This window comes from Varanus komodoensis, unplaced genomic scaffold (genome assembly GCF_004798865.1).
Source record: "Varanus komodoensis strain SLA01 unplaced genomic scaffold, ASM479886v1 scaffold7_1, whole genome shotgun sequence".
Classification (NCBI taxonomy): Eukaryota; Metazoa; Chordata; class Lepidosauria; order Squamata; family Varanidae; genus Varanus; species Varanus komodoensis.
In genome coordinates this window covers 17063576-17084086 of record NW_025336479.1, presented here as the reverse complement: position 1 = coordinate 17084086, position 20511 = coordinate 17063576, and the positions used below count along the sequence as shown (strand labels likewise).

At 38.1% G+C, this 20511-nt stretch overlaps 1 protein-coding gene across 1 annotated transcript in view; it reads right to left on the bottom strand.

The window, feature by feature from the left end:
- The window catches only part of TENM2 (teneurin transmembrane protein 2), a 730807-nt gene extending 717813 nt beyond the window's left edge, over positions 1-12994 (bottom strand). The window contains exons 1-2 of the mRNA XM_044454098.1: positions 12931-12994; positions 11213-11488 (exon numbers count right to left, since the gene is read on the bottom strand). Coding sequence (XP_044310033.1) covers positions 11213-11488; positions 12931-12994 — 340 coding nt within the window. The remainder of the gene's footprint in view (positions 1-11212; positions 11489-12930) is intronic.
- Positions 12995-20511: the final 7517 nt, after the last annotated feature.

The window sequence follows — 20511 nt, the reverse complement described above, 5'->3', positions numbered from 1 at the left end:
TGTGGAAACAACTGCACACATATACTTGTATATACTGATTAGCCTTTAATGCTATAATCCAATCTGATATATTATCATTGCACAGGAAACTACATGCACCAAAGCACCGAGTAATCCTCTGGGCCCTAAACAGTATCTGGAGTGCCACCAGTTTCTTCAGATTTCCAGGATGGAACTAAGTATCAGTCCTAAGTATCAATCTAAAGTGGAGATCCATGTTTAGATACCCCTGCCCACCTCATAGCTGACACAGAAATAATGTTGCCAGCTGCTTCTCTGACCAAAACAGTTCTTGGAAAAAGCAGCATTCTATACAGCAGGAAGGGGAGGAGACTGCAGCCACCAAGACAAGATAATTCTAGCCTCTTTCCCCTGCCAACTGAAGTATCACATCTATACAGCTGACATTGGGAGACGTAAAGAGGTAGAAATTGCATCCACAAATTTTGTTGCTCTGCATAGAAAACTAGAAGGCCTCCAGTTACAGAGGCTTATGAGCATAAGGACACATCCCACTGTGTCTAGTTTCCCCCGCCTGCTGCATGCTCAGATCCCTTGAAAACAACCCTAAGTTCAACTGTTTAGAAATGGGTGTGGGGGGTTTCCACTTCATTACTAAACAAATGATTGATATGATTTTACCTTTTTGTAAAGGTGCAAGCATGCACTCATGAATGGCAAAAATTTGTTTTTTTGGGTCATTTCATTTTTTAAAAAATGCTAATCTGTAAACCCGTTCCCCCACCCTTCTTTCGACAAAGTATGCATTTCTGAACCCATTTTGCTATGCTTTTGAGCTGAGTACTTGAACAAATAGAAAAGATTATAGATAAATAAATCTGCAGCCCCAAACATATTTACCTAGGAGATGGTCCCACTAAAATTAATCTGACTTACCTGTGAACATGAAACCCATGGAGATTTATCAATAAAGATCAAGTTCTTCAAGAATCCCTAAATGCACACCTTTGAATCAGACATATATTTTAGAAGACTTCAAGTAATACAAGACCCTTAAAATTGATTCATCATATGTTGGAATGTTCAGCTGAGAAGTTGCCACAAGAGTTTGTTTTAGCAGTTCACCAAATACTGAAGCGGAACAGTTTCTGTTTCTGTGAAGGAGTTCCATACCTCGCTAAATTTCCCCAATTCACCCCACTGAAATTATCTGGAGACAATCACATACACCAAGGGAACAGGAATATGACCTGGTTTTGTAGACCTACTTGCTGCTCACTATATTCTTGTCATAAAAGTACTGCTCCTGTGAAAACTAGTTGAAAGGTTCATTGACTTCTCAGAGCCAGGAGATTTTAGGATGGTTAGTAAAGAATTACAGACACTTCTGTCAAGATTACCTATACCTATGCATAGTACTGGAGGTGAATGGGGAAGTCATGGCACAATTTAAGGGCTGTTGTTGGTGTTCCTGCATTTGGGTTGCAAGCACCTTACAGCCTCAAGCCACAGAAGAGTGGAGAAAATGGCTTCTTCAAAAATGCACCAAAGTAAAATAAGATTTATGATATGCCCCCCCCCCCCATTTGTCATGCCAGGCAACGTTTGAGTTGTAGTTTGACTATTCCAGAGGCAGATAGATAGATATAGTACAAAGAATTCAGAAGGTCTCTTAATTTGCTAATGAGCAGCTGAATTTCTTTAATTTTCCAAAACACATTTTTATTACTGTAGCTCAACCTTTCCCTTTATTACATCAAATATTAAAATCCAAACATTACCTTTAATGAAACTCTTTATAATTTCAAAACCAAGTCAAATGTTACTCCCATTGAAATCTTTCATGGCTTAAAATAGAGTATTAGTGTAAGTTTTACCCATCTTACATTTAACAGCCATGTTTACACAAGGCAGTCACAGGTCCAAGGCACTTAGGGAAAACAAGCAGCCTGCCAGTCACTTCTACACATGCTAGTAAATTAGACCTACTTATGACACTGGAGCTAGATTACTGCAATGCACTTTATGAGAGACTGTCCTTGAAGGCAGTTCACATGCTGCAGCTTGTGCAAAATGCAACAGCCAGATTCATACCTGGGCCAGAAGTTCTCAACATGTAGCACCAAATCTGGCCTGCTTGAATTAGCTGCTTATATTTTCTGATCGTAATCCAAGGTGCATTTTAAAACCTATAAAGCTTTATATGGCTTGGGATCACAATGCTTGAGAGAACACCTCTCCTACCTGCAATCCGTCCAGATGTTGCAATTAATATCTGAGGCTTTTCTCCAAGGTAGGCTTCAAAGGTGACAACAAAGGGGAGGGCCTTCTCAGTGGTCAGCTCCCTCTGTGAAATTACTTCCCCACTGAGGCCAGCCTGAGGGCAGCCTGGTGTCTTTTCAGTGTCATGTTACGATAGCCCTCTGTGCCAAGCCATTTAAAGAATTACTATTATCTAATGGCTGATGGCGGCATCTCCATCTGCAGTTTTTAACAGTGATGTCCTGTATTTTTAAATTATTTTAAACTGTTTTTATATTCCCTGTTATGGACAAGTTTAGGGTTGTTTTTATTGTATTGTGGTCCTGTTTAAGAATTGTTGCAATCACCCAGAGAGCTTTGGCTGTTGGGTGGGACAGAAGTTAAAAAATAAACAAAACTGAAAATCACAGGAAAAGTATTTCAAACAATGTAGCAGCACATATGGTTCTATGGATAATGATAAAAAGTTCACTAATAAGTCCTGACATGTTAAAAACATGTTGTCAGTATGCTGGTGTAGTCAGGGTGTATAACTTTTGAAAACACAACTGCTTTCTGAGCACAAGCATAGAACTCAGAATCTTTCTAGGCTGGCCTTTTAAAATCTTCCTTACAGTGGCTGCAATAAAAGCATCCATTTTGTGCAACCCATTCAGCCATATCTGTCCAGGATTACCTTCAGATACACAAGACAGCCTGGCAGAAATAATTAGCCACATAGTGCTTACCTTCCTGTAGTAAATTCCAGTCCTTGAAAACCTTCTGTATACATGAACCTGGTCAGTAGGATTGCTGATATCAATCAGGAACACCCTGATCAAACAGCATAAAGCATGGCATAATGCCCTTTCTGAGTTGCCTGTCTGCCATCTCTGATCAGTACAAGATTTTTCATCAATGACTACAGGGATTCCAATCTAAGACTAGCTGGTCTTCTAGATTTCAGCAGAGATTACTAGACTTTTCATTTTTCTATTTATTTTTTCCTTTATTTCCGTATGCTTATTCATTGCTTTCCTTCACTATCCTATTTTTACCTTTACCGTAATAAACTTTACTTAACTGGACTACTGTGCTGAAGCATTTTTGTCTTTATACTTTGAAGAGAATATTTGTTTCTCTGGCACCCAACTCTGCCTTACACCATTTGGATTATGCTTTACTAAGGGAGTTAAAGAAAAGGAGCATGGGATAATTTTGGTCAGTGGAAGCTGGGAGCTTATCCATTTTCTACCTATTTCTGAGTAGGGATGAAAAAGAAACTATTTTGGTTTGCATTTCAATGTGACTTTATCTAATTTTGAACTTTCAAACCACTCTGTAAAATGACTCAAAAAATGCACTTCTCCAAATTGAGAAGCATTCTGTTATTGAGTTTTTCGATAACAGAATGCTTACAAAACATGCGTTAGTAAAAATAATGTTTAAATATTATATAAGGAACAGTGCTTACAAAAAATAAGGGCATTAGACAAAAATGTATACAATTTTTCATGTAGACTTTTAATATGAAATTCTCAAATCTTGGGAGGAACCAAAGTTAAGGCAGAAAGATGAGACACACAGAAAAAATTAAATTGGCCAATTTGTAAACAAAGAGCCAAATTAAGCCTGTTACTCTGACCTCATTTAACCAGGAGAGGTATTAGTAGTGAAGAAAGGGAGCAAAAGGCAGATGTTGCATTGATGGTACAACATTCTAAATGGCTGCCACAGCTGTTTGCCATCTTGATAGTTCTTATCCTTATTATATTTCTAAAAACTAAACTGAAGTCCTTTACTTGTATAAAATCAGACTCATTCTTGTGTCTTATAGTCATCTGTGCTAGATAATTCCTCCATACCCTAACTACATCTCTTCTGAAGTGCCCTTAGGGCTTTGGCAGCAACTAAGTTGGATTCACTTAAGTGACAGGGTTGTACCATAGTTAATGACCTTGAAAATGTATCTCTTGAGAATAGAGTGCAGATAAATACATGCATGCTTTCATGCAAGCTATCTGAAACTATCTCCTTTAGCTGCATTTGTGTAAACATCAATTTCTTGCCACATTGAATCAGCAAGCTCACAGGACCTCTGAAAGTTCTTGTCAATGAATGGTTCAGCACTGGCATTCTAAATTGCAGACTGTGCTGGTTTTACTACCAAACCCTACATTAGCCTTCTTCAATCAGATGCCCTATGAATGAGTCCCAGTACTACCTCCATCATCCCTCATGAGCATGATGGTCATTTTTGGTTAAGGGATGGTGAGAGTTGTAGTGGAACACATCTGAAGAGCATTAAATTAAGGCAGACTGGACTATATATTGAGAAGATATAAATGATTATAGTCCAGTGGTGAATCTTCTTTTCTGATCAAAGTGATTGAGTGATGGTTTGCCAATTCTAGACATTCTTGAATGAAACTGAATTCGTAGATCCATTTCAATCTAGTTAGAAGCCTAGTTTTTTGGGATGGAAAGTAGCTTAGTCTGTCTTTGCCCACAGCAAGAAAAGGTATGTGGTTTTGATAATACTCTTGGACCTCTCAGTGGCATGTATCTTTCTCTATGAATGAAAAAACTTCTTATACTGCTATTCACTTGTTTTGTTCTTGTATTCAATATTGTCTTTTATTATTTTATTTCTTTTGAGCTGCTCAGAGAACCTAAGCACATATAAATATATGTTGCGTTGCTTATGACCTATAAAGCCCTTAACGGCTTGGGTCCTGGTTACCAGAAGGAGTGCTTACGCTCACATATGCCCGCCCGCCCCTTGAGATCAGCGGGAGAGGCCCTTCTCCGGGAACCCTCCGTGAAGGATATTAGGAGGGTAAGTACTCGGAGGGCTTTCTCTGCGGTGGCGCCCAATCTATGGAATGCGCTCCCCAGAGAGGTCCGCCTGGCGCCATCGTTATTTGTTTTTCGGAGCCAGGCAAAGACCTTTTTATTCAAATGTTATTTTAATTGTTAATATTATTTATTCATTTTATTTTTCGGGCCAGGTCAACTCATATTATATTGTTTTATATTGTGCTTATTTATTTATTATTGTGAGCTGCTTCGAGGCTTCAGCGAATGGGATGGCATAGAAGCCTTCTAAATAAATAAATATAGCAAATTGAATACACTGACATAACAAGTGAAAGCTGAATGAAACTTCAAAGTACAGAGGTATAATTTTTTTGACTATAAACTTCAAGATATGATAATCTCCACTTACTTTCCACATGCCAGACTGCTCTTCTCAGAACCAAACACATGGTAAACTAAGTAACATTGGTGTAGTATGATGGTTAGCTTTTTATTTATTTTTGTACATGCATGAGTGGCCCTGTTTAAAACAGGATCACTATGAAACAGGAAGTGGAGGATTAAACCATCCATCTCCCATTGTTTCCAAAATCCCTTCCCAGGAAGCAATTAAATAAAGTTGGGAAAATCCCTATCTGTAGCAGTTGAGATGTCTTTCTTTTTCCTCTCCTTCCCCACAGAGGGGATTTTTGTTGAAGAAGTTCTGTGTCTGTGTGTTTGTGGGTGTGTGTGAGCTGACATGATTTGGGCCATCATACACTAGACTAAAAATTGTTAATGTTCAGGTGCACCTATGCAATTATTATAAATTGTAGTTTAGCTTAGAGCATCCACAAACATTTAGACAGATAGAGCTTGGTATGACAAATTATTATTCTTATTCTTATTATTACATTTATACCCTGCTTCTTTTTCTCTTGCATGGAACCCAAGTCAGCTTACTTAATCCCACTTCTTTCAATGTTGTCTTTACAACAACCCTGTGAGGTAGGTTAGGCCCTGAGTCAGTGTCTGGACCAAAGTCACCCAGTGAGTTTCATGATCAAGCAGGAACTAGAACCTGGATCTCCAAAGTCTCAGTTCAAACCACTATTCCACACTGGATCTCAAAATGGCAATGTAATTCTTGTCTTCTCTGATCCTAGAAGGATACATATTTTCTTTACCCTTGGGTAGGGGGAAACATGCATTTTATGTTAGTATGAAATACTACTGCACTTCAGTTCTTGTACATGCCACATAACTTTAAAACAGAACTTTAGGATATTTAAAACATAATTTTTAAATAGCAATAGCAATCCTTTGGTGTAAAATGCAAGCATTTTTAAATAGATATTCATGAAGAAGATAGAAAGAGTTGGGCTGGGTTTGACCAAGGCCCATCTGGTCAACCAGCTGCCCAGAAGAAACTCACAAGCAGGAGTGCAAAGCCTCCATCTATGCAAGTCAGTAACTGGGGTACATAAATATACTGGCTCTGCCACCAGTTCAGATCATAAACCCAGTCAAAGAAGAATTAATTGGTCCAACACAGCCTGGTGGTTAAAGTGGTAAATGTAGCAAGGATGGATGCAAAGGGCAAGATCTGCAATGTGCACAGGAGGGTGATCATGGCACCTTCTTGACAGAGGTGTCATCTGTACAAGGCCCATCTAGTTTTACTATATTTTCAGAGATCAGGAATCATGCAAGAGAAAACATCCTTAAGTGAAGTGCCAATACTTGATTCAAATTATATATATATATGTATGTATGTATATATATATATATATGTATGTATGTATATGTATGTATATATATATGAAAGTTTATGAATATATAAAATAGAAAATGGAGAAATACAGCATGCCAGTAGACATAATATAATTAGCTTGTTCTGAATACATTTATTACACACAAAACAAAAATAATTCAAAGAAAATACCACAATTAGAACAATAATGTTTGAATGCTTTTCTATTCCAACTGTATCTTACATACACTGATCAGACAGTAGATATACTAATTTCACAAGATTCAAGTTCATTCAAATGTTTGACAATAACATAAACATACATTTGGTTCATAATTCCATAGCTGTTTCACTTTCAAGCACAAAATACAAAAGGTTCGCCACTGGCAATACAGACCACACATACACTCTGGAACCTCTGGAAATGTTGCTTATGTAACTGTTTTAGTATGTTTAGCTGAGGCTTTGTAAATGCAATATTCAAATTTATTTCTATCAAATATTCAAACTAATGAGGGACAAGAGCAGGAGAAATCATAGCAGGAGAGAGAAAATCCTGCAGGAGGCATTTGGAAACTCCTTTACACTCCCGATGATGACATTAGTAGACAAGTGCAGGCATCCATTTGTTCACCTCATAAGTCGCAGGGTTTTCCAAGTATGAAGATGCAAGAAAATATTAGTGGGTGCTCAGAGCACATACATCTTCACACCCCTTGATTTCCTCTGCCCACCAAGATGCCCCAAATTTACATAGGAAAGGAGAAGTTATAAATGCTGGTGGTGCACGTAAGTTCTGGCATATAACAAGATACTGATCATGCCCTTGGTGAAATTAAACGCACTTGATAATACTCCTGCCAAGCAGAGACAGGGTCAAAAAAAGGCACATTTAGATACCTGCTGAGGGCCCTTAGCTCGGCAGGCAGTCATCATTAAAAGCTTCCTGGCATTGCTCCTCCTCTTCAACATTTCAGACTGCTTGTTGAACTGACACTTGCTCAGGTTGCAGGCAGCAGTAGATGCCAGTTCACTGGCTCTCTACTGGTTAAGCAAGCCAAGATGAGAGTAAAGATTAGGAGCGATAGCAGCTGGTAACAATGGCAGTGAGCGAATGAACTTACCAAGACAGGTGCACACTGAGGGTGACTTGCAGCCCGTACTAGGATAAAATCAGTCATGTGATTGTTCATTCCCTTCAAAATTACACACATTGTCTTATAATAACTAGTGATTTTGAAAGCTGCACCTATTAAATCTTTGCCATATCTACAGAAAATAAGACCAACTGAATTCAATAAGAGTTACTTCCAGGAAGTGTGAGTAGGACTGTCGCCTTACTAATTTTATTACATTCCCATTCACAGTACACCATTATAAACTATAGCTCCTAAGATACAAGGGTAGGAAGTGATTGGGGAAGCAGAACCTATTGATTTTCTGTTCAGATTTGCACTAGATGGGGTGTTGAATTCTACCTTGTCTGGATGTGTCAGGAATTCAGTGTGTGTGTGTGTGAGAGAGAGAGAGAGAGAGAGAAATGTGCATAGCAACTGATTAGGGTCCCTGATTTTGTGGAACTTGTCTTTTTGCATTATTATGTAGAACACAATTATAAAAATGAATCTTATTATTTCTATTTCTAAAGTCAAGATTTAGATAGTTTGATATATTATGTTCACTGCAGAATTAAGCATTCACATTTAAATGGAATATATAACTTATAATTCCCATATTTTTGAGAAGATACTGTATATATATTTACAGTGAAACTATGAATTTAATTCTTTTTAAAACTACTAATATCTTAATATAGAATAGAATTAGAATTACAACTGAGTGGACAAAAATGGAAAATCTGCCACATAAAATGTAGGAATATAACATAATTTTATTAAAATTTGTTGGGGTTAAGATGCTTAAAACTGTGCCCGTAATTTTCTGATTCGCATTACACAACCCACAGCAACTCATAATATTCAGTGATAGTCCCAGGAAAATATTATAGTCCTGTGAATTCTCCTCCAGCTTACTTTATAATTCAAGGCAAATTTCTCCCTTCTGCTCTGTGCCTCCCCATATGATTTTCTGGCCATGATATGGAGAATGCAAGCCTTGAATGTGTTTACTGTAGCATTTCAAGTGCTATGAAACCTGCTGTATCAAAGTTCCAGTGGGCAGCAAAGAATGGGAGAGATCTCTAATCAGATATCCTGATAGTACTGCCACTGCCACCATTGTCATCAGGCAATGCATACAAATCTTTTCAACAAGACCTGTAAGAGTTGGAAGAGGATGGGAACTGAAGTGTAACAGAATCTGTTCAGGAGAGCAGTTGGATCCAAATTCTTTGAACATACCAAGGTATTCTCTTACTTTCTTATTTTTATTTAAATAGTTCTGTTTGCAAAGCCCAATTCTGAACTGAGCTGACGGATTGAGAGTATACATCACTAGTTAAAACAAAAACAAAACCTTAACCCCAACATTATTTTCACTGCTTTTGTGGATTTTAAGCACAATTCCATTCAGAGCTTTCCTTGATTTAAAATGTAGAGTATACCAAGTACATTCTGACCCAGTTCAAAATTTCTTCATTATGTTCTGAAAAAATACAAATGCCAAGACAAATTGAAAGAAGTCATTCATAGCAATGAAGAGCTCCACTTGATTTAGCCCTACTCAATAATAAATCATCAGTCACCCTTTCTCTACAACCTTCCCCTGCCATCTTAGAGATGCCTAGACTTCCTGGAGCGGGTGTGATCGTGATGAGAAATTGTTGTTTTGCATACTTGAAATTCAGTGCCGCCTCTGTGTACATATTAAAAGTATGTTCTTGAATTAACATTAAATATGAAAATAGCAGGTTTTTTAAGTATATTTAATACAGCAGCTGAACCAAGTATGAACCCTCACCCACCCGCTCAAAAATCTGTTCATCACAAACTACAATTCACAGATGCAGTACCATAGAATTCTACTGTGGAAACAACAAGACGACGACGAAGAACAAGAGCAGAGAATCACTGTATCCTAAATCTAAAACTGTACTGGGGAGCTTCCCCCCACCCCACTTAAATTATAGATCCTCATAATACCTTTTCAGGAGGCACATACCTAACAGGCTATTGATTTGGATCTGAAGGACACAGTATTTATTACGCAGGAAAACATTGCTGGGAACAAGCAAGAGGAATTAATGATAGCTTTGTAAGTGGCCATGCTGTGGTACTAAACCGGTGGGGCACCTGTCAATCTGTATGATAATATAGCTCCAAACTTCATAAAATCAGTGATGTGGAAACACATTGATTTTCCTGAGCTAAATGTGATTTTTCAAAGAGGAAAAGCAAGATGTTTACCAATATTAATACCTCTGCTTGTATAACTGTAATTGAATTTGTGCCTATATGATTTAAATCAAATGCAAGGCACAAATAAATGATTATTTTCTGAATGTCTTTTTAAAATAAAAAGAGGGCTATCTCTCTTCTTTTCTGGTTTTCTAAATAACATGCTGATATTTATTTTCAAATGCTGACACTTTATTCAGAAGTTGACTTCAGTCCAGTGACTGTCATGTGTAACTAGTGGTTCAAGGCAGATGTTTGCTTACAATCTACTCCTGCACACTGTATTACTGGAGAAACTTTACTGCACTGGAGAAACCAATGGCCAGAACTGAAGCCATTTTCCGTATACTAAACCTCTTAAAACATTGTTACAATGCAGTTTTAAAACAAGTAATATGTCTTCCAATAAAATTTAAAACTTATATTTAGTATATTCAGTAGACCACAGTATTATTTGATCCAGAAATGACTCTTTATAAAGTACAATTATATTACACAAGTATCTCTAGTACAAAAATAACCCAGTCCACAATTTAAACCTTCCCCAATCACAAACTTAAAAGAAATGTTCATAAATCATTATACCATTTTGATTCAATTTAAGCTTAATAGAGAACAGGAATGTTACTTAATACAAGCCAATGCTGCTATCAAACTTCAGTTTATACAGTTGGTATATGGCTGCATTTGATTTTACCTGATAAGGAAATTTGATTTAAAAAAGAAAAAAGAAAAACAAGCCTGAGCTTCTCTAAGCTTCTAGGCACCCACAAAGTATGTTGAGGGGTGGATGTGAGGGGGTGGAAATAATATTTTCAGACTCCCCACAATACCCTACCTATAATTTATGGCAATCCCATAGTTATATTAATTTTTTTTAAATATTTTTAAATCACAACAATATACAATTGTTGTATATTGCCCACAACAATATAATAGCAATCTGCAGATCATCTGTAAATCAGATTATATTAGTTTGATAGCATTTTTATTTCACGTTGAAATTGGGCAAATAAGGTCTTCCTCTTATATCATAAATATCTGATAGCATATATGCACCTATAGATGTACATTAGGAAGTTTACTGGAGAAATATGCCTACCGTTTTCCTCATCTGATTTATTGTCATTGTCAGAGTCAGTCAGGGTGAGGGCAGAATTCTCACGGCTTGACAGACCGGAACTGCGCCTGGATTTAATCCCTCTCCCCCACAGTCGTATGGCATGCTCCGGAGACATTCCTCCCTCTGTATCTGAGTCAGCATCGGACCCAGTGCTGAGGGAATAGCCTTGATGAAGTATTCCCATGTCTGAGCAGTAGCCACTTCGGTGGGGAGAGGGCTCACAAATTCCTAGTTCAGCAAGGGTGAAGTTAGTTCCTAGGAAAATAGGAAGCACAAAGGAGAATTAAAACCTAAGAGTGCTTTTAAATTTAAATGTAAATGTATTTGAAAAGAAAGGAACAGACCTTTTTACCTTCCCATTCATGCAGAACATACTATGTATAGAATTAGGTTGTGCAGATATTGCCAAGACTGTTTAGACAGAACAATGTAGCAAACATGATTGAAAAAGAAGGGTTCCCAGAAATAGCACAAATACCACAGCAAAAGCAGGTGGATACATAACAGGTTAAGATGTCATGCAACACAGTTTTCTTTTGTTGATGTTTTAAAAACTATCAATTCCAAGGAATTATGTAAGAAAATGTTAGCCAATGAGAGTTGATAAAGTGCTTGTGCATATATTACATAACATCCCTTGATTGCAAGATATTAGCAGCTGCAACCTTTATACTAACAGTGGATCAATAGAATGTAGTCGAGATAAGCAAATATCTACCTTAGTAATAGTGAAATGTAATGAAGGAACTGACAACAATCAAGAGGTTAATGTGACCAGGACATGTAGTGTAAAAATCTGATGGTCGGTCCTGATTTTATCTGGCTTACTAATTTGCTATGAAGAATGCATAACTAAAAGGGTGTATTCCAAGTATTTATTGAAGCAGTACTTTGTTAAGACACTGGATTTTCTTATAATATTTATTTGCTATTACATTTGTATGTTTTGCAACCCATAATATGTGTGTATAGTTCTATACCATGTATCTTTAGACATTCAAAATATCAATTGTATACTTAATACAGACATATCATTCTGTTTTGACATGGTTCTAATAAACCGTTTCTGGTTCAACTTGCACCTTAAAATTAATCAGCAACAAGGCTCAAAATTTTCACAGTATTTGTTACTTATCATACTATTATGTATGCAGATATCTGTTTTTCCGTTTAGACATGGCATGTAAAAATTGGATTGCAAATCTTTGGAACGTTCCTTTTCATTAAGTGAGTAGAAAACCAATGTAAAGAAGACTGAAAGAACAGAACTTTTTACTTGGGCAATCAATGTTCAAAATATATTGTGGGAATATAGTTCATGAGAAAAATTAATGTTTTGGTACTATGATTCCAAGACTAGCATCTAAGAAATTACTGTTGCCCATATATGCAATAAGTACTAGCTCACTATACAAACACACACATGCGTGCACATGTGTGCACACGCATGCACACACGTTTACTTTTTATTTAAAAAACTATACAATTTGCTTGCACTCTAGAGGGAAAAGCCATTAGCTGAAGAGAAAGTTAATAGATACTGCAGCAATAGGAAATGAACAGAACACTCATTTCTCAAACAGGTCACATCAATAGGACAGCACCATCTTCATTTAGCTTCAAAAGAGTGATTCTTGTCTTTGGAGCTTAAACTGCACTTCTACTTCATACTTAAGGGCTCGCTCAGGCCATGTTACTTTTAGCTTCATCTGTTTTCTTTCTGGTAAATGAGTGATGAGCTAAACTTACTGCAACAGCCATTTTACAAATGGCCAAGCTCCCAGAAGCCTTCATGTGAGAGCACTCACACCACCATTAAACACCTGATGTGCCAACCATCCTAAAAATGTTGGCAACCTCTGCCATATTTGGTTTTCCTTACTTAAAAGTCACATTTCAGGTCTCAAACAAGATTGGGAATAAATAAATTTTAGAAGTCTTTTTGTGCTCTTCCAAAATCGTATGGAAGGAAAGTGAACCTAAAAAATATCTAATTTAAATCAAATGCACATTGCAAGAGTGCATTTTGCATTATGCAAGAGTTACAATATGCATATGAAGAAGAGCTAATTTGAGGGATCTGCAAAGCATCATAGACAAGTTTCTTCAGAATGAAGACCAAGTGTATTTGAGGATTTTCCATGTATCCTCCAAATTTGCTCTGAAGAGCTCATGGACTCTCCATATTTGATATGGTAATCTGTGAGGCTGCAGGGAAAGTGAATAGTCAGTCATGAGGCATTAGGCATTGCCTTGCATTGAGCTCACAAATCCTATGGAAGTACAGTTATTACTTTTTTGGTCAAGGGAAAGTGGGAGGTGACCTACTGAAAGGAAACACCTAGCCCTTTGCCTCTTCTGTTACCACCCGCAAGTGCCTCTTATCTCCTGCTTTTTTTGGTGTTTTGCTTTGCTCATGGCTTGCCTTGTTGTGCTTGTTTGGTTGTTGTAGCTTGCTACTGAATGTTTGTAACAGGGACTGAGTGTGTTTGGATGGTACTAGAAGCTCATCTGTGACTAAGCCAGCTCTGGGAAGCAGCTCATAAAGACCAGCCCTGCTATTGGCAGTGGGGCCAACTGCAATAAGGTTGACCAAAAGGGGTGATCTGAAAAGGTGCTGCTCCTCTGGGTTGCCACCTTGGAAGAGTGGCCCTCATCAGCTGTAAATAAGAATGCTACCAGGTTTCTGTGTGAAAAAGTACCCAGTGATTGTGGGAATGTGGGATTCCACCCTGTTCCCCAAGTGGGAGTTAGGGGAGAAGAAAAAGAGGAATATAAATTATAATACCTTCCTTTTCCTGGTTGTGGGATTTAATCCCTCATGCTGATCTTATGTATTTAACTGCCCTTGTTGGTTATAAGTGGCCATAATTATTGTATTCTAGTCAATCAGTTCAGACCTATTGGTCAGCTGAATGACTGCCCATGAAATTTTCCTTTTTCTTAATTCCTTCCTTCTATTCCCCCTCTTTTTTTCTTCCATTATTCTTGCTAATTTCTGAAGAAGCAGGTGCTAATAGCCAGAGTGTGTCAGTATGGGACAGAAGATAACTCTATGACAGTTCACATGGGTCAGCAATGTCATCATATGATAGATAGGAAATGCAATCACAGTGGTGAAAGTATCACCACCAGATTGCTGATGGATTGGCTACTGCACTTTCGGGCCTGCTTGTGGTGTTGCTAAATGTCAGACTGGTTTGCAACAAGATCTCAGTTATGCATGATATGATTGTTGATGAGGGACACCTTGGTGAGCTGGATAATATAGACATGACCGAGCTTTGACCACCAGGTTACCTGACCCACCCCCCCACACACACACACAAAGGCTTTTATTGCCTGTACCTTGTGTTGCATTATTGAGAGATGGTGTGTGCTACTGGTATATCACCTGCTCTACTATCCAGTGGACTCTTTGACTGAGCTGGCTGAAGTGTTTTCAGATGTGGTGTTGGAGAACCCTACAACTCTGGCCCCTGGAGACTTGATAATCAATGCTGATGCTTCCCTAATAGGACCAGCTTGGGGCCTCTTTGCCTGGAGCTATTTCAGTTTGTCTCTGGCTCACTCAAAGGGCAGAGAATATCCATGATTTTGCTTTTGCCTCCAGGCATGGGGGAAGTGGTCTGACTGTGGGGGGAGCAGAATTTCCCCTAAGTCAGATCACTTAATGGTGAAATTGGGTCATGTTGTGAGTTCCTTCCTGCAGAGATGGAATCCCATTAAGGCAGTCCACACCAAGAGACTGATTTTTCAGTAGCCAGACCTGGAAATTCTGTCAAGGTCCTCACTGCAATATGAAATGGCCAAGTGTGATGGGCTCTTGAAACCATCACTCCCGAATGCCCTCTTCAGCACTGTGAAGGCTAGAAGTCACCCTGGTTTATTAGGGAGCTCCACACACTGAAAAAGGTCAGAAGATATTTGGAATATAAGTAGAGGGTAAGAGTAATCATGAAAGTGACTGTGCACATGTTAGAGCATATAACTGCATCTGCTATGTGGTGATAAAGAAAGCAACGAAGACTTACTTTTCCTTTTCCACCACATCCTTGATTGGAAGCCATCTGAGTTTTTCCAGCTTGTCTGGCAGCTACTTTCATCTAAGCTAGTGGAGCCCTCAGAGGTCCACTGTATGAGTCTGCAAGATACATTGAGGATAAAATTCCATGCTGACTTCAAAACAGCTATTGGTGTGGTGCCTCTTGAGATGTCCTATTCTGTTTCTGGAGCCTAAGGAGGCTGTCAAGATACTGGCATCTGTACAACCCACCACGTTTTCATCAATCTAACCATGAAGACTAACTGGGTGGATCAGGGGAGTGGTGAATGCATCATTGTGTGATGGTGTGGCCTGTACTGCCCTGAACATTGCTGGAAAAAACCTTCCATAAATGCAAAGATCTATGCCAACTATTGTTGGGTCCCAAATACCCCATTTTGGATAAAGTGTTTCACAGAATGGCAGATTCTCAGCTATAGGTGTTCCTGAATCAAACTATTATCTAGATCCATTCCAGACTTTCCCTCACTCAAAATATATAATGCTGTTCCATTTCATTGCTCCTGCAATGCTTTATTTGTATATTTATTTATACGTTTATATACCATCCCATTCCCATAGGCTCTGGGCAGTTCACAAGAGATTAAAGCCAATAATGAATAAAATTTGACCAAAAGCAAGCATATTAAATAAAACTAATCTGGGAAGAAGGCCTGTTGGAAGAGCTATGCCTTTATTTCCCTTGTGATGGTATCAATCTGGGATATTTGATACATCTCCCCTGGCAGACCCTTCTGCAGATTAGAAGCAACCACTGAGAAAGCTACTTTTACAGAGGCAAACTTCAGAAGATTTTCCCCAGAGGACCTTGGTGGGTGATGCAGGATATAGGCAAAGGCACTCCAATGCATGAAGACCTTTAAAGGCAATTAGCAACATCGCATACTGTAACTTGAAATAAATCGGCAGCCAATGAAAAGACATTAATATTGGTTATATATGGTCTCTCCATAATGGTTTCTCCAAATACCAACCTGACTGCCTTATTTTGGGCTAGTTGCATTTCCAAAATAGGTACGAGGGTAGCCCTACATAAAGTACATTGTAGAATGCAGTTGGCAAATCAGCCAAAGCTGTTAGCAGACATTCTTGATTGTAACTTCTACTTGTGCTGACACTGAAGGACCAGGTCAAGCAGCATCTCAAAACTGCAAACAATCTAGAACTGGTTGACACACCTGTAATCCTGGATTCAGACTCTTAACAGCAAGCACCTCTGTTTTGTCTGGAATCAACTTTGATTTGCTTTTTCTTATCCTGCAAATTACCAACTTAATATAATTTTAATTGCCTTGATTTCAGATTGCATATTAAATATAATTGTAATTCTGATTTTAATAGTCACATGGAAAATACTTAGGGATTTTAAAATATTTAGCAATAAAGATATACAAACAAATAATAGTTTTCTGAAAATTTTAAAGAACTCATTTCAGATTTTGTTCAAAGTGTGTTAGATGGTTCTTTCTTCTTGCTTACAACTCATAATAGTAATTAGGTTTGCTGGTTAATTTTCCTGGGATCCTTGAGCACACACCTATATGGAGAAACTAGAAGTCAGGTGATAGTTCCAGACTCAGAGCCCTTATGCAGTCCAGTAGATGTGACAGGCTTAATGCTTAAAAGACTAATGCCTTATTTTATTTTCATTTTTTTACTGTAAGGTACCGTCTGGAAAACACCCCTTCTATTTTATAGTATAGAAGCATTGAAAATGACTGATAAGTGATTTTGTGAAACAGTCAGTATATTCATACATTATGGAATTCATTGTGTCACCCTAACTTGTTCATCTTTTTTTTAAAGTCTCAAGTCAAACTAGAAGTTGAGAAACAAATGGCTTTCCAAAATTAGTCAATAACTACCAGGGAATTCTAGCACAAAATACTTGGAAGGGGGGAACACAAGTTTCCTAAGTGGTAGAGAATCCTGCAGTGGGTAAAATCAAAGGTTAGCTTTCAAACCCTGGAAGTTTTGACTTGCAGCCACCAAATTGGTATGCTAGCCATGGAGGGTGTAAAAACCTGGAGGATGTAAATAGATTTCCAGCTGCTGCAGTTTTTTTCCCCTCCTGCCTCTGTTCCAGGTTTGGTTGTTTCATGATGGAATCCAAGATGCTCTGTTTTCTTCTTCTAATATTGGGTTAGAAGCATTGGGATTAGTACCCCCTTTCAAAGACAAAACCACATACAAATGGTTTATAGGCACTGAGCTTTGCGCAAGAATTCTGTGCATTTCAGCTGTCAAAGAGATTGCTGCTGTTGAGTTTGGCATTTCAGAACGTACAGAAGTTTAAGAAACACTACCATACAATATTATAGCATTTTCTACTTGTGGGGACTGAGGTTGCAACAGAGTAGCTGCCTCAGGCAAACTGGGACCCACAAATGACACTGGAAAAGCAAAAAGGTTTCCCCACCTTTATTATGCGTTCAGGAGCAAATAATATGCAAATATTCAATACTGCATGATTGGCCCAAGGATGTATAATAACTAATTAGGCTTTTACTTGTGCCAGAGCTCGGCCCCAGAATATATTTTGAATAAAAATACAGGTTCTTAGAATATACAGTGGTATGGCATTTCTTCCCCAGTAAGGAACCATAACCTACACAGAAAATGCTTGCTCGCTTGCATGCTCTCTCTCTCTCTTTCTCTGTGTGTGTGTTTCTATTCAAATATTTGCTTCCTTATAAATCACACAATTTCTTTCTTAGGACCTAAATACATGCTACACTAACAGCATGGCTTCCAGCCAATTCAGGATTCTTTTAATTCTAGGAGCAGGTTAGATCATTTCCATGAGGGTCACAGTTGGGAGAAAGGGTTAAATCAACCATTTCAGTGGGACACTAGAAATCCCACCCTTTCTACAATTAAGATAAAAGAGAACATTGTACTGGCTACAAAGCTTGCTGTTAATGTAGTTAGGCTCTCAGACCTCTTTCCCTCCCTCGGCAACGTTTCCCTGATCTTGTGGGATAGTATATGGATTAAAACTGATAAGGGACAGCTCTGTCAGACAAAATTAGGTTCTTTGACCAGCCTCTGAATGAAAAGCAGCAGTTACCAGGGATTGGAGCCAAAGGAGGGTAGAGCCAATTAGCAACTCTGACAGTAATGTCACATGGTAAATATTTTTATTACAACTTCATGAAATTTGCTAAAAGCCCTTCCCATGGTTTTATGTTTTGTTTTTAATTTATAATATGAGCTTTACAGAAATCTGAAAAAGAGATATAGGTCTAACAACTACCATTCTAATTACAGACTGAAATGTTAAAAGATGTTTGTAATGGGAAATTACTTGCAACTGAAGGTTATATTGAATCATTAATCAAATATAGTTTGTTCTTAAGTAACCCTGGAATCAACATTTCCAATAAGAACAGAATATAGTAGTCTTTCAAATGTATCCTTGTTTGTTGGTAACAAAAGCAAATATGAATACAATGAAATCTGGAATATATTAACTTAAATAAGCTGTTTTACAAATGCAATAAAATTTTTTAATGATAAGCTGTAGAATTTAATATCCTTTAAATGCCCAGATGTTTACACTCTAATTAGCATTTTGTTTTGATGTAAAAAAGGGCAACACTTGATGCCAGAAATGAACTTAATGAACATTTTCTATGTGATCACTGAAACTATAATGAAAGGGATAGAGAGATAAAAAGCTTGCATTTTCAGACATTTCTGCATTTTGAAAATTAAATGCTTGGCAAAATGCGCATGGCTCCCAGAGATAAGCAGCTAACTATTCAAATAAACTGAAATATGTATCAGAACAGAAACAATGCCATTTGACCCAAGCTCTCTTATTCCAATGTTCAGTGGAATGCTGAGTAACATGTCTTCATAGAGATCAAGCTGCCCTATATCAAGAAGCATGAAATGCCCATTATTAATTCTAAACTCCAACTAATTTCAGTTCCCTGTGTATATAATCCATGAATAATCAACTGATTTACCTGCAATTAGGTGGAGCTTTAAATATATTGTACTTATAAATTGCTTTTCAGAAGTATTCAAATTATATACGATAGCCTGGGTCTATGACTTTCGGCTGGCAATTTCCTGGTGCCACAGCTTGAAGGCATTCTAAGGAACTTTGCACAGCAGTGTTGACCCAAAGGAAAAGCCAGTGAGAAATGTGCCAGTTTGGCCAACACTGCTGAAAGATCCAGTATGTCTGAAAGATGCAGTGGCACCCATGTGTCTTTGTCTTCATCTACTTCATCTTCTTTGTCTTTTTCATCTTCTTCAATCCATTTCTATAGCTGAATCTCTCTGAGAGGTTCATGACACATATAATGCATTGCAATAATCTAACCTGGAGATTACCAGAGCATACATTACCAGAACCAGGTTGTCAATATTCAGTTAACAGCAAATATAGGCCACCAGTCAAAGCTGGTAGAAGGAACTCCATACCACTAAGACCATCCGGTCTCAAGTGATAGAACTTCAGTCTTTAAACCTGCTTCTTCAAGAGTCATATAGTATCATCCAGAAGAGTTGTGTGGTCTCTTTCTAGTCTGAAGAACCACCTACTTATAGCATGTCAGTCCTGTCCTGATCGAGTTTCAGTTTATTCATTCCATTCTTATACTTGGGTAATGGAACTGCCTCCACAGCTTCACATATATCCACAAGAGACATGTGAGGAATCTGCTTTGGGGGTTGAAAGCACTGGATTCCCTGGGCTAGCTCCCTGAACTCTGGACTGCTTTGTCACAGCTGTGAGTCTATGTTCTCGGTGACCACAGCAATGTGAATGTTGCACATTGCGCAACATTCATTTCATGAGCATTCATGCCCTTCTTCTCAGCTCAGTTTGCTTTGCCACTAATGCTAGAGAAATGTATTCCATGGAGCTTTGTTGCAACTCAAGCCTCACCTGACGGAGATGAAAAGGAGAAATAAACCATGTGTCATTAATATACTTATGCCAATACACTCCAAACTCTGGATAATCCCACACAGTTATTTCCAGTGATGAGGGAGGAGCTGGGGCTTGAAAATATTCTCTGAACACCGCCTTCTGGAGCTGGCCAACCAAGTATTAGAGGAACAAGTATAATGCAGTAGCCCCAAATCACAGCTTGGAAAAACTTCCCTGCTGGTTACCATGGTTAATGGTCCTGAAAAATGCTGAGAGATCCAGGAGGATCACACTATTCCTGTCTTTCTTCCAGCATGGGTAATC